This window comes from Lupinus angustifolius, chromosome LG06 (assembly GCF_001865875.1).
Source record: "Lupinus angustifolius cultivar Tanjil chromosome LG06, LupAngTanjil_v1.0, whole genome shotgun sequence".
NCBI lineage: Eukaryota > Viridiplantae > Streptophyta > Magnoliopsida > Fabales > Fabaceae > Lupinus > Lupinus angustifolius.
The window spans coordinates 353,244-372,159 of record NC_032014.1 but is presented as its reverse complement, the minus strand read 5'-3'; the positions used below and the strand labels follow the sequence as shown (position 1 = coordinate 372,159).

Here is an 18,916-nt window from a genome sequence, read left to right as displayed (position 1 = left end):
TGCCTTGTTTTCATTTTCCATTCGGACATATGATTCCAGATTTCAGACATTGGTCTGATTTTAACTTTGGTCTCAAAACTCAACAAGTTACAATGTCTGTCCTTGTTGATATTTTTAATGTGTTTGTAAGTTATCAAATTTTGATTGGGAAAGAATTTAGTATCATCTGACATCTTAGTTACATATCAACTTATAAGCAATTGAATGGAGGCTCTAATGGTCATATTTGTCTAGGGTTTACGCACTGTTCAATAAGTACAGATACCCATACAACACACTGTTTGAATTGCATCAAACAAGATATATATTATGGGCTTTACAGTGTGTATTTTGTTTGATTTGTAAGGTTAAAATCTAAACTATCTTTCTCAGGGTTTCTTGCTTTTGTGATGATCATATTTATATTTAGCTTATTGTGGTCTTATTTGAATATTGAATGAAAAAGTGGGGCCTTTTCAACTCTTTTTTCTTAGCCTGTTGTGTTCATTCTTAGCTGTTAATATATTACTCTGAATGGTTGTAGTTTATCATTTAAAAATATGGTAACTATTTAGAGAGCAATATACTTTATGTTATTACATAAGTATGATCACACTAGTGAGATAATAGTTGATTATTATTGGTTGTAGTTTATCACTTCAAAGGTTGGATAATTGGATTAGTATTTTCATCACTCAATTTGCACTCGAAGAAAGAAGAATTAATTGATCATGCTCCTAAAACTCATGAAGCTTGGAGAATTATACCACTTTGTATAATTTCTACTCCAAAAGGTTCAATAGAAATACCTCCATTAAAATAACAACTTAGAATTGAGTTTTATGAGAGTGGACCAAAACCTTCATTGGATATGTTTATTACACAGAAACAATGGACTTAATTTTTCTAATTATCTCTTATTCATTTTTAACTATCAAAACCGTATTCCTAGTCTGACTTTTCATAGTGAAAGCTCCTCTTAAACACGATTGCATGTAAATTAAATACAATTCTTGCACTACTATGAAGAAATAAAACCCACCACATAAAGAAAAGATAACTTGCACAATTACACAATCCTCTTACTCTCTCCCATGGAAGCAAATAAATAACACTTGCCACTAAATTTTCTCAAACTATTCATACTGAGAATATCCCAGACAAAATTTTACAGACATTTACCCACAAATTTTCCCTTTGCTTTCAATAATTATATACTTGCCAGAGAAGGGAATAGGTGGTAATAAAATAAACGTGTCACTTTCCATTGGTTCAGGTGGAACACACTAATACCATAAAAAACATTTAAATGCAATCATGGTTATATCAGTTAACCTAAAATTAATAGGTTAAAAAAAATACAAAATATCAAACAACAATGGTTTTTCTGCACAAACCTAAGGAGTGATGTTTTCTAGGAATCTAATCACCCATCCTGTGATTATATGGAAAGCTGCCCAGATGAATCTAACTTACAAATAACTATACTATCATCCCAAATTAGCAAACTAAATAATCTACACTCACCCATTCGCCAAAACCTCTGAAAACAGCCAAAACCTCTGAAAACAGGAACCTAGGCCAAATCAGTCCCAACATGGAATGATGCATCTGATATTGGGAAGATCAGAAAGAACTAAAAAGTTATGCATCTGTTACCGATGTATATAGTATTTTGATTGAACCGAGGCACCAGCGATACAAGTCAAAATACCCATGGTATGAACCCCCATTCTGCTTGGCTTGCTATCTATGAATCCACCATTTCGTCTTGCAACTCACTTGGAGCAATTAGCCCCGGGATAGAAAGCATCCTTTGTCGTTCTCTCTCTCTTTGAGCTGCAGCCTCTTCAGCATAGAGATCTTTGTTATCCTGCAGTAGAGATGGAACAATTAAAAATCGTTGGATGTAGAAATGCAGTGAAAATATAACAAGATCCAACATTGTATCTACAAATTCATTATAGCAAGAGAAGCAAAACATATAAAATAATCATTATAGTTTGCTATGAATAAAGGTGTTCTTTAAAGAAGCAACAACAACAGATAGGGTCTGCTACATGGACCGATCATCGTTAAAATGATCTATCATAAATCATACTCTTTGACAAAACATTGATCTTTAAATATTTCTTTTAATCATTTCGCCTATGGTTTTTTATTGGCCTCCTTTATCCTCTAGGAATTGGACTAACCTTCATTTGATATGATCTCCTTACCGGGGCTTCTAACGGTCTCCTTCTCATATGTCCAAACACCTAAGGCTCGCTCTACCATATTTTCTACCATAGGAGCTACTCGAACTTTCTCCCATGCATTTATTTCTATTCTTATCTTGTCTATTGTGTCCACTCATCCAACATAACATCCTCAACTCAGGTAGATGGACATTATTATCTTATTGACATTTCGAGACGCATATAACATTGTGGGTCTTATATGCGGTGTGGTAAAGCTTGAATGACAATATGACACATGATATGTTCATTAAAGAAGCAATTAGTGAAGAATAATACAGAATTAACAACAAATCTAACAGCCACAAGATTCCACAGGGTAAAATTTTTGCTTCTAAAGAATTACAAACCAAAAAAAGCATGCAAAAAATTATTAAACCAATATATGTGCCAGCTTAACTAGTAAGAACTCCATGCATTGACCAACTGTCTATGGGCATGAGTCCAAACTTCCCACTGGATTGTAAAAGACAGTTCTACAAGAAGCATTACCTGAGCTGAAAATTCTTTTGACTGTACAAGAAAATCTCGTATGTGAGTTTTAAATGTGGAGAGGTCATTTGTGGACTGAAAGAGTCCATTAACAAATTGGGTAACCTGCAAATAACATGAAATTAGTCATCTACTCTGCAACAGCAGGGGTTTAATACAGGTTGATTCTCTCCAATTACCTCTGCAGCAGTCATGTTGGGAAACGAAGTGCTTAAAAGTTTTATCGTAAACTCACGTACAAAAGCTCCATTATTTGGGTATGGATAAGGGTTTGTAGCAACATCCCAAAGAGGTTGTGTTAAGGCACCAGTTTCTGCCTGAACAACATGAAAATCTTTTATTTCAGCAAAATTTCTTACAAGCTGGTAAAACTAAGATAAAAGCATCGTTTTGACACTACCAGACAGAACAAGTGCTGAAGCACCAAGACATGTAATTTGAACCCAGGCTTGTGAAAAGTATCCGTCAAGACAGCAAATATCTCTCGCTCAATTGTCAAAAAGTATGACTGGTAAAACTGATTACAGAACTCTGACACCTGTTTAATATAAACACAAATTCAGTCAACCAAAAGAAGAAAACCTTCGGACAATGACAAGCAAAAAAATTAAGTATACGGAAGAAAGTTTTGAAGATGTGGATCGAGAGCTGTAAACAAAGTAAACAAGAACTACACCTCAAACTTCTTCAGCATCTCCAACAAGAGGTTCAGTCCGGTTTCAGCAATATTCCTTTCAGTATGCCGAAATGCCCAAATGATTGAATCCATAACAAGCTTCAGTTGCTGACACATGTTATAATCAACATCAGGCACAGACCCAGAGATTGCAGATTTCAAAAATAGTCACAGTAAACAACAGATAAGCAAAATAAGGGGACATGCTATAGGCTTAGCATCGGCAGAGTTGAAGAAAGAAATACAACCTCGCTCGATAAGCAGATTAAAGCTGGAAAACAATGAGTAGCAATGGCACGCAATAATGAGAAGAACTTGAGCCGATGTTCTGGGTAATCTTCAAAATTCTTCGTAATCATCTGGAATTAAATAAATGGATAAATATAATTCAATTTTTGCTTTGCAGCAAATACCCAACAGTTAAACACCATTGCAGTCAATAAAAAATCACAATTTATATGATGAAAAAAATCAGAACTTATATGATGAATAATAAGCTGAACTAAACGATGATGCATTTCAAACCACATACTGTAAATTAAAATGCCAAGTAACAACGCACAGCAAATTTAATCTAAGTTCTTAAAAAGTAAATAATAAACAAGGTCAAAACATTGTAAAAGGAGAGAGAGAGAGAGAGAGAGGGAGAGACAGAAAAAAGTTTGCACTGGAGGGCGAAACTGAAAGTCAACCTAAGGATTATTATCAAAATGATGGTCAACTATAAATTTCAACCACAACTTAAATGATGAATCAAAAGCTAAGCTTCTAAATGATGCATCTGGAACAACCTATACGTTTAAATCTCAAGTTGTAACAGATAACAAAATTAGTCAAAAGTCATCAAAAAGGGTCACAGCACTCGATTGTAAAATTAAAAAAATTAGTAGAAAAAAGGAAATGAATACAAGAGGGTAAAGATAGAACTCAACATAAGGGGCATTATCAAAATGATGGTCAATTAGAGTAATAACACCACAGCCAAATGACCTACACAATTACCTCTAATGTGCACTGGAAAACAGCTTCAAATATGCGAGGAACATCTTCAACCATTGTAGCTTTATATCTGCAAGTATGGAAGAGAGAGAGAAACAGAGATGAATTGCACATGTTGGTTATCTAAATAGTAAGCATTTAGGATACTCTTTACCATAACCTAATTTTGACCAAGGGCTGGCATCAGGTAGTAAAGGGAATATATATGTAAAATTTATAAGTGGGTGGGTGGGGTGTGATTGTGTGAAGGCAGCATACTTGTTTACAATTGTCGCAAAAAGTGACAAAACCTCTGATTCCCTTGCATCAGTCACATTTCTGGCATAATCACCCAGAACAGGACCAAACATTGGTGGCACAAATTGCTTTCCAATTTGAGGCTGATCTTCAGCCTTATCCAAGAATGTCTCAATCAGTTTAAGCGTCTCCCTCTTAACCGAACTGCATCATGAAGAAGCTTATAGAAATGGTACTGAATAGTGAATAGCAATATGGTTAGTACAACAATATTATATTAATTAATCTCACCGTAGAAGTTTCACAAAGGACGTTCTAGATGCAAAAGGCCCCCCTTCAGTAATACTTTTTGATATAAGTTCACTGTACATTCTGATGAAAGGAAAAAATATGATTTTATATTTACTGGTAAAAAGGTATAAACAGTTCACCAATAATACAATCCATATTATTAGGATTCCGCAACATAAAAACTTATCAGTTAACAGTAGAAAGCTGATACCTGTACACATTCAACATGTCCAAAAAGATCAATGAGATTTGTGGCAGGAAATATGTTCCTAAAGAAGATGCAACACTTGTATTTGTCTGCAATTTAGGAAGTGACTCAAATTACAAACTTAGTATCATAAATTGAGGTGGGGGAGCAGACCTTGGATTTGCACGAAAACACTTAGCAGAAACATAAAAAAGGCAAAAGTGTTCATCAAATCATGGTCCAATGATAAAACAATGAGCATGGTACAACCTTCTGATACAGTTGGTGATTACAAAGTTCAGTACGAAAGTCATAGGATATACTTTTTATGCAGTAAGTTTAGTGGGAGGAGAGGCTTCATGGTTCCAAGATCAGGCATGCCACAAGTCTCAATGAGGGCTTACAGTGGTCTCCACTATCGGGAATTGATCCCAATAACTTACATTGAAATGTCAATCAAGTATACTTGTAAAAAAGTTCACAAAACCATTGAAGGAATAAAACTGAAAACAATTCATCCCTAGACAAGAAAAATGAGTTGGAGACAATATGGAATATTTTACAGTGATGATTGAACAAAAAATTAATTGAAGAACTAATTACAGATATAAAAGAGTGTGATATTTCTATTTCAAATGGCCTCTCAAGCATGCAGAGCAGAATATACTAAAGAACATGCAGAGCACAATATGCCTAAAAATTCATGAATGCCTATAAACTATACCTGCAATATATTGAGCACAATCCGGATCACATCTTGTTTATTAAGAAAATCAACATTCTGACATGCCTGTCCTATAATTTCCAGCCATTTCTGCAGAGGAGCAATGGAGCATAATTTCTTGCATTATAACACCTTTGCTTCCAGAAATAATGAGAATAATCCATGAATATAACATGAAATTGATTTAGAAAATATTATGGCTTCTCAAAGACTCAAGCAAGTAAAGAACCTGATTTGGGAGCTCCATCAACCGCTGGAGATACCCATCTCTCTTCTGCGCGTCAGACTCTGCCTGAACCATGTTACCAACCTAGAATATGACAATATCACTTAATTGCAGGCACAGACATTGACAATACAACATAGGACCAAGATTATAATCAATAACTCAAAGATAAAAGAGTTAAAAATGGATACAGATTCATAGAACGCATGTATTTGATGGGGTTCAAGATCTGCAATTGTAGTTGGAAGGCCAGTTAGCAGTTCAGATACAAATGGCTCATTTTCCCCGACCTGAAATAATGGTCATGGTTATTGATGTGTATTTTTATCATGAATGGAAGATCTGAGACACACTAAACTCTCCTATGGAAGATGTAAGAGGAAGAAATAATAGAACATGTTACCTGGGTGATTACAAACTTACGTCTGCACTTCTGGACTATTTTCAGAAATGTGTCACATGCCATATCCTGAAAAACAGTAAACGTGGACAATATTAGATGTAAAGGCATTTTAAACTTAGTCAAAAAAGAAGAAGAGTAAACTTGATGAAAGAAAATCAAAAGTAAAAAAAGGAATATACATTAAAAAGCTCCAATGCAGTACCACAATAAAAGGCAAAATATCTACAAACTATGTACATAATCAACTTTTAAACAGAAAAGAAAAGAGAATTGAAGACTAGGCTGAAAATTAACTAAAGAACTGAATTCTAATTTTTCAGCATATGTATAGATTATTTCTTGAAGATGGTTTATATAGGTTACAATGAGGAAAATAAGGTATCTTATCAAAATAATTTTAATTTGAATAAGAAATTCAGGAAAAAAGAAGCAGAAATGTTTATAATGGGGCAAGAGGAAAATATAAGTTGCACAGAAATACTTAAGCAGAAGCAACACCAATATGTAAACCCTTTTAGTTTTTTCTCACTAGAGTTGGGGTAGACTTCAAAGATCAAATGGTGCAGTCGTGTTGCATCATGTTCAATGGTAAATCATGCCTTTGTAAAGGTTGTCATACTTGAGCAACAAACACTTATAATGAAAAAACAGTAGAATTTTACACTACTCAACTTTGAATTGTTTGACATAAACAAAGCTGATGTATGAGGATGTAGAGCACAGCCTGGATTCGTTTAACAAGTTATGTTTATGTCATTAGAAACAACAGACATCTAGCTGACAAGAAAAGGGAGGGAAATAAACCTGAACTCCAGGATGTGTCTCGTGCATAAACTCAAACAACTTATTCACTACAGTTTTTAGAAACTTCCAATGCGCTCTTAAAAACCGTGGATACTGCCCCACGACATACCTGCCGACAGAAGCAATTGTATTCAAGAACAAAAAATTAAACCTTACGCGGCAAAGTAATACATGAACAACCCTTACATGATATTACTTGCAATAACAGCTTTGTTATCTTTTCCCTTGGTGATTTCACATAGATTTAATAAATCACGAATAACCATAACCAAAAATCTGTTTTCCTGCAACAAAATGAAGATTTGAGCTATAAATGATCAAAAGATATCACAAAATAAAAGAATGGCACATAAAAACATAGATATTAAACAAAAACAGTTGGTAAATAACTTTACTTGAAATAACATAGTCGTGCATACAGAGAAAGAGAGAGGAGGAATAGAGAGAGCTAGGAAAGAGCAGTTCAGAGTTAACGTTAAAAGTCAAAACAAATAAGATGCTCGATGCAACTCAAAGAACACCTTGCTCCTTTTTTATTCAGCAGTGACAAAATCAACATAGTTGTCGGCACAAGCCAGAAACACAATCCTAAAGTCAACAGGATACCATAATAACGGGAATACCTCAATTTCCAAAACCAAAAAATTAGATCCCTAATTTAAACTCGAGAACTAATTAATTGAAACAAGCTCCTAAACAAATAAGCATAGAGAAATAGGTGAAATTGCAAACTCTCTGGAACCAAATTGAGTCTGACTGTCTGACTACTTCTGCATAACCTACAACTACATTTTTGGCGATAAAAGGGGGAATTGGGAAAGCGATATTTGTCAAACTGTATCAAAGCACAAAATACCTGTTTAAAACTTGGATTTATAAGAAACATTGTTTCCATTCATACCACTAATACTCAATAAGTAGAGCTAGAAAAGGCTAATGAATAGTAAGCTAGGATAATGCCTTAAAATATTTTGATCAAGCCAACAGTCTGGTGTAAACAACAGAAATGAGAGTTGGCAGAACAATGAATATTGGGCTATAATATAAATTTTAAACCTGAGCCATGAAGTTCATAGTACCTGTTCTTCCATCATGGAACCAGATATAGAACCTATTGCCCAGCACAGTGTGTTCAAATTGTTCCATGTCCAATCCTCACCACTGAGTTGTTTACTTAATTTCTGCAGCATCTACAGAATACAGTACAGGAATCCACTTAAGATGTCATAAATATAGCCCCGAAATGCAATGGGACTATTGCATAATTGTTAGTCAATATAACATCATTCTAAACGAAAACAACATATTTAAACAGCATTCATATATCTTTAGTTTATTCAAAAGGAGTTAAGCTTATCAATAAGGTGAAAATAAAACAAGTTCATACTTGAATCAATACAAACGTCCATATAATAAAATTTAAAATGTATAAGAAATTGCAGAATAATTTGTTTCCCTTCGAACAAGAAAAGGAGGACCATTGCTTTCTGATTAACATACCTGCTTTTCAGTATCATCATGGTCAAGATGCGACAAGTAAATAAGAGTCTCCCTCATAATCTGTATAATTGATTAAACTTTGGTTAACCCCAAAATGTAGTAATGAAAATCTCTCAAAACATCATATTTTGAATAAACCATCCAAAATATGATATTCAAAGGGAAATGAGCTGAAGACAAGTAATTCCATATACAAAACCATGGTAGAAGTCAGATTTCTCCTTATTACCTTGTATTGAACGAGAACATCATTGTCCTTCATGGTTTCACGGACAATATTCCCATTTTCATCTTCAACTATGAGAACCTCTTCTGGTTTAGCCATGCGAGAGATCATAAGCATTCTCAACTTTGACATTGGACTAGCGTAAAGCTGTCGGCGCTGAAGAAGCTGTGAACCAATGCCATCAACCATACCAGGAAGAGGAAGCATCATTGGCATCTGCTTATTACATTTGTAAAAATAAGCCATGTCATTTTTTGCAAAGTACATAGAAATCACTCTAAGATAAAAATAATGCATTAGAAATACTTGGCAGATACTACTCAGATTAAAACATTTATATCCACTACATCAACAACAAATACAAAACATGTAATGAAGTGTTAGACCTCCTATCAGATACGTGTACAAGAGAAGAAAGAAGAATGGGCCAGAACTGGGAAAGTTATTGGGAAAGACCAGGAACTCTCGAATATTTATGGGGGGCAACTATTGTAATCTTCTTCTCAGCTAGGGTATCCATTTCCCTGTTAAGTATTCATCAATAAAACTACTTCCTTTCTCTGTTATCAATTCTTCTTCAATTGATCCAGTTTCTATAAGAAGCTACTAGATTGTTTGTTAAAAGGACCATTTGAGTTCATTTTATATTTATACTTGCTGATTGAACACCATTTAATACTTTTGATTTAAGATCTATTGATCAACACTTACAAACTCTATCATACAGCACATGTCACAGATTAACTAATGGTATAAATGTGTACCAAGTTGGAAGGAAAATAATTTTGTAACAGCTAACAAAACAACAGGATTCGTAGCAATACCAAGTAAACAAAAGGTATCATATCTTGCTACACGAAAGTGTTTTTGTGAAGGAAAATAGAAATGGCATGTTTGAGTTAAAAACCAGAGCAAGGTTATTAGAACATCTTTAATGGGACAGCACCTGAAATCCTAACATATTTCCAGCAGCTGCTGCGGGATTCTCCAAGCTGCGGTTTGGATCAAACAATTCTGAAACCAACACATTCCAGTAATCCAGACAGACCTGGTATTTTGGACAAATCAAGTACAGTATAAATTTTCCATATTCAGAAAAAGGATCCACGGAGAACAATACTTATTTATACACATGCAGGCTAACAAACATACTGTCAAGGACACTGAGTGGAAGAGACATATATCAGGAAAAGTGAAGAATGGACACCTAAAGTAGAGAATTCATAACAGAAGAATTATGCAGAGGGAAGAAACATGTCAACATCATCATACCTTGAAAACCTCAGTATCATCCACATATGAGATGTTGATAATATATTCAAGACCCAATAACAAAGCAGATATATTCTCTTGAGTGGATTCCAAGATTCGAATGTGAACCTGCATTAACAGAGAGGTTTCACCATACCAGTAGTACTGTCAATAAAGACCCAATAACACCTAAAAAATGATATGAGAAAGGAGGGAGAGGAGCTAATATATAGAAAAGGAAATTTAGACACCACAATTCAAGTCAATGATTTAAAAAACATAAACTGAGAGAGAGAGAGAGGGAGAAGAGAGAATGGAAATAGTAACTGCACTCTGAATCTATTGATAATGATCATCGAATCTGATTACAATGGAAGCTAGTCTATATATGGGAGCTGTCAGTTAAGACTGCTGTCAGCAAAGCCTAACTGCCTCTACTGCAAACTAGAAATTACATGATTCCCTCTTCTCTACAAGCCTAAACTAAACATCTAAACTCCTACTCTATTAAAGGAAAAGTGGGCCGCATCTTAAATATGCCACATGCATGATATAGTCCATGATGCATAAAATGTCACAAGTTCTTTCATCTAGTTCCATTATGTTATATGATAACATACTAACAGTATAAAATCACAAATAGATAAAACCGAGAAAAGATACCCTGCCTTGTAAAATGAGGTGAAGAACAGTGCCAAATTCTGTATAAATGCCTATACATAGAAAAACAAAGCCACCGTCAGACAGAAACTTCTCAAGTAATTTATTAAATCAGGCTTCTTGTTTCAGCCAATTACAAAGACTCACTTGTTCCTCATTTGAACCATGTGCATATGCCTCAGGTATATTTGTAGTAGGTGGGAGTATGCTCTGCAATAAACATAACACCATCACAAAATAAACCACCGAAACTGTGTTAGATATCAAAAAAGAACAAAATGGACACAAGACTACGATGGAGCAAGTAGACAAGAAAATAAAAATTCAAAAAGCAATATGTGGAACAGAATGGAAAGCTATCCAAACACACCTGCAGCTGACCCATGAAAACACTATACATCTTAACATACTGTGCATCATAGAAATTCCCAAATTGAAGGGCTGCCACCTGTGAGCATAAAAAAAGAATAATAATCTGGATATTTAAGATAAAATCATAAACACTTGGAAATGGAACATACCTCGGTTAAACATTGTAATATCAGGTTACGATATTCTGGAAGTGGGAAAAACTTTAGCAGTGTCTCGAGCTATAATGTACACAAATATCAAAATATTTCAGCATTCCTACATGGGAGTGTTATCTAAACAGAAAAACATCACCCACCAGTGGTGATTCAAATATATAACCCAAGGGAATCCATGTAAGGAAGGCATGCAATGTAGAAAGTGTTGCACGTAGGAGCTCAGTCCTTTGAGACGCTGATAACACATACAAGCATAACTCATGTATGAGCTGAAATTCACTGCAAACATCCAAGTACCATAATCAGTAATATATAGGCACACTGTCGAAAGTAAAATTAAATAATGGAACACCTAACTAGCTACACAGCAAGCAATACCCAGGACCAGTAAGAGAATAGAAACTGATATATCCAACACTTGCGCATCTGTTCCAGCTATAAAAAGTAACCTTATAAACCTATCAGGATAGAATAAATACTTCAAACTAAAAAAATTACCAAATCTCCGAGTTATATGGCATCTAATAATAACATGATAGATGAAATTTCTACATAAACAAAGCCATCAACTATTACATGTACAAAAAACATCAACTGTTACCTATTCAATGATTGTTTAAGCTCCTTTATCTTCTGCTGAGTCATCTCTCCCCTTGAAAAATCAAAAACCTCCTCACTCAAGAGCTGAAAGAACATTTTTTTACTGCTACTTGTCAATAACTCAATATAATTGGTGTGAGGAACAAAATCTAACAGAACGTAAGGTAAACTTACTTTCAATATAGCCATACAATTCTCACAAATTGATTCACTAGCTTTAGCTGCAGAAACAAGGTCGGGAACAAAGCTCTGCCATCTTGCTGGCCATTCATGCTTCAAAATCTGCATGTATGTTATATAAACATGTTTCATCCGAGCACAGATTAATTATGTAGATATCAAAATACCAAAAGAATGCAATGAAGCTAAAAAATCCAGATTTAAAAACTAAAAGGCAAAAAATCAACATCACCACGAGGAGAACCAAAGAAAACTGGGGAAAATATATTCTTTCATCTTGATAAATAAAACATATGCACTGAATAACTGGTTGAGAATAACCAGAATAGTAGAACAGAGTAATCTAAGGAAGTACAGTATCATTTTTACCTGAACTAATATAATGTTGAGTTTGTTGACATACAATCGTTCCGTTCGAAATGAGGCCTCATTGCTAGAGAGCTGTGCAAGAAAGTCAATAATGTCATAAAAGATTCAATAAGACTATAACCATTGACAAAACAAGTTAACAACAAGGTGAGTCTGACTAGATCCCATTTCTGGTTTCTCTAAATGTGGCAGATACCTGTACAATAACATCGGAGATGAAATTTTTCATTCCGTTTCGTTGTTCAGTGGGTAATGCATTCCACTTATATTTAATTACGCCTTCTAGAACCTGCATATGGAGGGAGAGAGAAAACAAATACTAAGAAAGGCAGCTAAAAATAAGATTAAGGTAACAAAGTGGAACACTTGTTTGACACCTAGTAGTTGCTGCTTCCAAAGTCACTACACTGAAAGGCAGTAAGATATAGAGGTCAAGAGGAAAAACCAACCACAGAACACAGAAAAGAAACCATGTTAAACAAGTATATGATCCAATAGTTCTATCCAACAGAACAACACAGTTTAAGATTTCAGTGAATATATGGTATAACCATAGTCCGTTTGCAATGCAACTTTGGCTGCGAGTATTTATTCTCAAATTTCGCATAATTACAGCTAAAACACCTAATTAATAGTCCTTTAAAGTAAGCATCATTCCATCATTTCAAATCTGATTATTTTCCAGAGCAAAGCTACAGGGTAGAATTTTATTGACAGTATTCAGCCATGAATTGCCAATAACCAAAGCTGGTTGATGGATAAGTCAAAGTGATGGCAACCACCTATCCATCCTAGAGTTAAAATTTTACAATGAAAAGCCATTCTGAAAACAATTCGAGCAATAAGAAAAAAGTCTGGCTGTTTAGTATTTTCCATATTACTAATAGATTCAGTCAAGTGTGTATACCTTGACCTATACCAGAAATCATATCTTCGGTAGTTCAGTATACTCTATAAATAATGCTAAATTGAAAATGAATGGCTTCTGATTTATTGTCTTTTATATAAAACCAATGTGAATATTAACTTTCTTATTGGCTTAAAATGAGATTGATAGTTCTCTGGAAATAGTGACAACCACCTTTGGATTGTACCAAGTTTCATTAAATTTTCAGGTCAGGACGAGCTTTATGTATTATATATGACAAAACATTATTAGCTATTTACTCTTCCACAAAACAGATCACCAAACAAACTAACTAACCTGCAGGGCGAAAAACTTGGTGTTGAGATTTTGAGTGTTTTGCAAAATATGCATGACTTGAAGCCACATGTCAGGATTATTTTGCAATTCACGCAAAATCTGGTCAGCCGCAGATCTCTGCATTATTAAAACATAAATAATTGTTATAATAAATTACTACATCTGAAAAGCTAAATGAGCTTATAACAAGAACTCATACCAGCAACTTTCTACATCATCGGCACCTTTAATACCCACCTTTATTTCCCAAGTCTTAATCAAGTTAGTTGATCATAACAATATCATTATCCCCATTGCATATATACTTGTGAAGAAAGAAAATTATGATAAAATGGTACCAATTAAAATGGTTAAAACATCAATTTGGTCTCTAATTTTGCACTCTGAAGTCAATTTGATGATAACCTTGAATTTTTATTGTCATGGAACAATTTGATCGAGGGTGTGCAAAGTCAGTGACCAAGTTGACAGACTCCATATAAATTTTAAAACACAAATTAACACATTGTCTATATGGATATCGAAATTCGTTATTTCACAAAGTTATTTAGTACCTCAAGGCTCGAGTGAATACCGTGATGGTTATAATTATGAAAGAAGACCATAAAAGTACAAACTTGCGTAATAAACCCTAAGTCATTGATAATTGTTCTGAAATAAAAAGCAAGTTAGTGCCTCAAAGAAACCAGCACCAACATTATCCTTATCCCCAGAAGTTATAATTATAGTTATAATCAAGAAATGAAAACAAGAAAAGTAAAAGGTTGTGTGAGGAGTGATAAACCCTAACGCTGGAAGCTGGGCATGTGAATTAAGTGTTATGACACATTTGTAATGAACATTGAAGAAGAAAAAGATGAGTGAAGCATAAGAGAAAACCGAAGAAAGAAAGAAAGAAGAAACCTGTTGTTTAGATCCAGTGCCGTAGAATGCAGCAACAGTGGCATCGAGTAAAGGTACATCGATTGGTTGGGTCAAATCTTTGAGCTTCTCTGCCGCCATATTTCTCAACAGAGAGAGAGAGAGAGAGATAAACCCTACACTGAAGAGAGAAAGGGAAACAAGACATTCAAATCATTGATTTCATTGAAGAGATTCAACAACTATGGACTTTGTCTTCTCTCATGTTACTATATATAGTTATACACGTAACACTAACACCTTCAATTTCAAGCACACTTTGTTTTTTTCCGTTGCGCGTTGCTTATAAAGAACGTCTGAAACAAACCGTGTGTGTGTGTTTTTTTTTTTAATATTGTTTTTTTGTTAACTGTTTATGACTTTATGTTTTTTATAATTTATTATTATCCTATTTTTCGCACCATATTTTTGGAGACATCACAAAGACTTAATCAATACCAATAGTTTTCGTTATAAATATTTATTATCAACACATGAGATACCCAATTATACTGAAAATTACAAATATATGAATTATCATTTATATTTTAATAAGAGTGGGGATTCACTAGTTTTTTAACCTTGTTTTTCATCATAGCAAATCAATTTTATGGATATCTAATGATTTAGATTACTCACTAATTCGAACAATTGTATTTCCCTAAACAATTATCTTTTTTTTATTTTAGTTTTACACTTTTACATTGTATATATTTCAATTAAGATGAGTGTTTCCTGGCTATAAAGCTGTGGCATACATTTATTATTATCTTGAGAATCAGATACATAAAGAAACATTTGAAATGTGAAACATAATGATAACAAAAATAAGAAAATTTGACATTTTTATATAGCCAAGCTTGTTTTGTTTGGATCTTCAAGTAGCCACACTGTGTAGAACAACAGTTTCAATAGTGAGGCCAGGTCCAAATCCAAAGAGCACACCCCATTCAAGACCTTCACCTGTAGTTTTGAGCCCATCTTCCTTTGATTTTCTCCTCATCTCATCCAAGATAAATAGCACACAAGCACTTGACATGTTACCATATTCACTAAGCACATGTCTAGTGGCTCTCATCTTTTCAGGTTTCAAGGCCAATTTGGCCTCAACTTGGTCTAGAATTGCAGGCCCACCTGGATGAGCAATCCAAAAGATTGAGTTGTAATCACTTATGTTTAATGGGTTGAAGGCTTCAACCAAAGCCTTGTCAATGTTTTTTGAGACAATCCCAGGAACATCCTTAAGGAGATGAAAGGTTAACCCAACTTCACGAAGGTGTCCATCAATTGCTCCATCACTATCTGGAGCAATTGTTTGTGCAGTCCAAACCAACTCAAATATGGGTTTCTCAATCTCTGGCACTGGGTCAGAACCGACAATTAGTGCAGCTGCTCCATCTCCGAACAATGCTTGACCCACAAGGCTGTCTAAGTGAGTATCACTTGGGCCACGAAATGTGACTGCAGTGACTTCAGAGCAAACAACTAGCACACGTGCACCTTTGTTATTTTCAGCCAAATCTTTGGCCAAACGTAGAACCGTGCCACCAGCAAAGCACCCTTGTTGGTACATCATGTACCTCTTCACATATGGACGAAGGCCTAAGAGCTTGGTGAGTTGGTAATCAGCACCAGGCATGTCTACACCACTAGTGGTGCAAAAGATCAAGTGGGTAATCTTTGATTTTGGTTGACCCCATTCTTTTATGGCCTTGGTTGCAGCCTCTTTTCCTAGTCTTGGCACCTCTACCACCACCATGTCTTGTCTTGCATCCAAGGAAGGTGCCATATAAGCACACACACTAGGATTCTCTTTCAAGATCTCTTCAGTCAAGTACATATATCTCTTCTTGATCATGGACTTGTCACCTAAAATATGTTGCAAGTAAATGATATCATTACATTTAATTGAATCATATGATAATTAATACTCAATATGTTCATCATCACCTGGCTAATTAATTGTACTGTGATTTGTGGGTAACTTCTACAAATCATATTGATTCCATTCCTCTACTAACCAAATCTAATATAAAACCATAACCTATTCAACAAATACATGGTAACTTTTGTTGATATTTCTCTAGGATTTCTTCTAAATATCAATCTTATAACCCTACTTATTTGTTGCTAATTCATCAATCTTCAGATAAGAAAACCAGAAAACAAAAATGCAGTAGATAAATAACTAAACTAAATTCAAGATATGACAAAGATTACTTACACATGCGCTGAAATTTCTCTTTAAGCTCAACCTTATCCTCACTATTTGTGATTCTAAAATAGTAATCAGGATAAGTGCTTTGATCAACACAGTTTGGTGGAGTAGCAGTGCCAATGGCAAAAATGGTAGCAGGACCTTCTGCCCTTTGAGCCTTTCTGATCTCAGCAACACTCACCATCTTTCTTGTTCTTCTTCTGAATAAACAAAAGATATTGAAGTTGTAGTAGTAAAGTAGTGCAGAAAGATGTTGCAGTACTTTACTTTGAAAGGTGAGTTGAGAAAAGATGTTAAGGGGAGAGGGGAATTTATATGTGTGGAAGGGTTGTTAAGGTGAATGGATGTGAAGGTAGCTGAACATCACGTGCTTGAGTGTTTCACAAATAACATGTCTTTATGAAATAAAATATCCCAATATTTTTCGAACACGGATAGGCTGACCCACTTTTTGTGTTACAGTATGTCTCAATCTAATGAAAAATTGTCATATATTTGAAAAGGAAAAAAAAACATTTTTATGTTATTTAGTAGAATATGATTAGTTTAGAATATAAAGACATAAAATTTTGGATACAGAAGATCCTGATTAGTATTATTGAACTACCTACCATGTACTTGACTGGTTTTGTGACTCTTGTGGCATAAGAGTTTGGTAGCTAACTAATACTATCTCAGCATGACTTGTAAGACCACATCTACCACTACTATTATTATTCTATAATTCTACTTACCCAACAACCATGGACTATATTTTTTATGCATTTATATTGGGGTTAGCTACTCTAATTTGAGTTATAAGTAAAATATTAATCTTTAAGGTATTAATGTATTAAGATCGTGCTATGGATAACTTGAAAAGGGTTGATTCAATTATGCTGAGTTTGAGTATGAATGTTCTTTAGGGATTATACTTGTGGGGTTATGGATAAAATTTGAATTATATAATGAGTTGAAATGTATTTGCGATTTAGATAGTTACACAATTTAATTGATCAAAAGAGCATATACTTTTCATTACTCGCCTTAAAAAATAATGGTTGGAGAATCATCTAGTTTTAATTTAAGTAAGTTATAGAATTTTAACTATGCTTAGATATATTTTTATTCTCTAAAAATATATGTAAATTTCATGTTAGTCTCCTGAATTGTCTACTTTTTTAGTATGCCTCAACATTATAATTTGTCGTATCATCTATACTAAAATCTTGAAGACCAAAATTAAAAAAATATAAAAAGAGAAAATTTAAATTTTAATATATTTTGAGGATTAAAAATTATATATTATAAGCATCAAACAAGGGACATAGTTGCATGACAACCTGGTTAGTTAATCTGTTCCATTATAAACCAGACATGGGGCTGACGCGTATGCACTATGAGCTGTTCTGTTTCCATTGCAGCACGCCACATAATAAATTATTCCATGTTAATGTTTTTTATTTGTTTTGTTAGTTGTTACACATTACTCACCATTTATGTATGAATTATCATTCACTATAAAATATAAAAGGATACAGAAATGACATAACTTTATATAAAAATATATAAATATTAAATTTTTATTGTTATATGAGAATAATATTTATGTGTTGATATTTGATAATATCAATATTTATACACAGTTAATGTATTATCCATAATTTATTTGTATTTCAAAGTCAATAATAATTAAATATAAATAACAAATCGTTACCGTGGTAAAATATCTCACGCATCTTTTTCTCGTATTATATTGTCTTATCTGTGGGAGAGAAAAATAATATGTAAAAAATCAGCATTTTTAATAATTAATCACGACAAAATTACTTGTAAAGTGCTTAAATAAACCATTGTTATTATGGAGATGGAATCTACGGTTAAGGTTGAAGCAGTGTGGTCTTAGCCCAAAATGGGTTTGTGAGTTTGAATAGTCAAATCAAAGTATTGTAGCACGGATGGGGATCTGGTGTTCTCAACCACGTCCCTGACCAATCACAATGAAATAAAATTGATAAAGTTATGAATATTTAATTTTTTTAACTGA

General features: G+C 34.0%; 3 protein-coding genes across 3 annotated transcripts in view; 1 reads left to right on the top strand and 2 right to left on the bottom strand.

The window, feature by feature from the left end:
• The window catches only part of LOC109348570 (diphthamide biosynthesis protein 1), a 2,062-nt gene extending 1,897 nt beyond the window's left edge, over positions 1 to 165 (top strand). The window contains exon 3 of the mRNA XM_019589052.1: positions 1 to 165. The gene's annotated coding sequence lies outside the window, so the exon portion shown is untranslated.
• On the bottom strand, positions 1,218 to 14,876 carry LOC109348569 (protein EXPORTIN 1A-like). Its single transcript, XM_019589051.1, has 32 exons — positions 14,676 to 14,876; positions 13,773 to 13,889; positions 12,765 to 12,857; positions 12,569 to 12,640; positions 12,194 to 12,301; positions 12,021 to 12,103; positions 11,560 to 11,698; positions 11,414 to 11,482; positions 11,263 to 11,340; positions 11,040 to 11,102; positions 10,901 to 10,945; positions 10,254 to 10,361; positions 9,928 to 10,029; positions 8,985 to 9,197; positions 8,756 to 8,815; positions 8,335 to 8,445; positions 7,442 to 7,539; positions 7,256 to 7,364; positions 6,452 to 6,517; positions 6,240 to 6,338; positions 6,052 to 6,132; positions 5,823 to 5,912; positions 5,123 to 5,208; positions 4,912 to 4,992; positions 4,642 to 4,824; positions 4,387 to 4,453; positions 3,633 to 3,743; positions 3,385 to 3,492; positions 3,109 to 3,246; positions 2,888 to 3,025; positions 2,709 to 2,813; positions 1,218 to 1,852 (listed from the first exon to the last, which is right to left on the bottom strand). Exons 1-32 carry the CDS (start codon positions 14,772 to 14,774, stop codon positions 1,730 to 1,732), a joined length of 3,243 nt encoding a protein of 1,080 aa, XP_019444596.1. The 5' UTR covers positions 14,775 to 14,876; the 3' UTR covers positions 1,218 to 1,729.
• LOC109348568 (chalcone synthase 1) lies at positions 15,410 to 17,121 on the bottom strand. The gene is made up of 2 exons (XM_019589050.1): positions 16,897 to 17,121; positions 15,410 to 16,541 (listed from the first exon to the last, which is right to left on the bottom strand). The coding sequence occupies exons 1-2, from the start codon at positions 17,072 to 17,074 to the stop codon at positions 15,550 to 15,552; spliced, it is 1,170 nt and encodes a 389-aa protein (XP_019444595.1). The 5' UTR covers positions 17,075 to 17,121; the 3' UTR covers positions 15,410 to 15,549.

Bases quoted from the DNA above. Each gene is read 5' to 3' on its own strand.
- LOC109348568 (XM_019589050.1), bottom strand. From the start codon at position 17,074: ATGGTGAGTGTTGCTGAGATCAGAAAGGCTCAAAGGGCAGAAGGTCCT. The intron at 16,542-16,896 runs GTAAGTAATCTT...AACATATTTTAG, and splicing joins AGAGAAATTTCAGCGCATGT to GTGACAAGTCCATGATCAAG.
- LOC109348569 (XM_019589051.1), bottom strand. From the start codon at position 14,774: ATGGCGGCAGAGAAGCTCAAAGATTTGACCCAACCAATCGATGTACCT. The intron at 12,858-13,772 runs GTTAGTTAGTTT...CTCCATATGCAG, and splicing joins CCAAGTTTTTCGCCCTGCAG to GTTCTAGAAGGCGTAATTAA. The intron at 10,030-10,253 runs GTATGATGATGT...CCAAAATACCAG, and splicing joins ATGATACTGAGGTTTTCAAG to GTCTGTCTGGATTACTGGAA.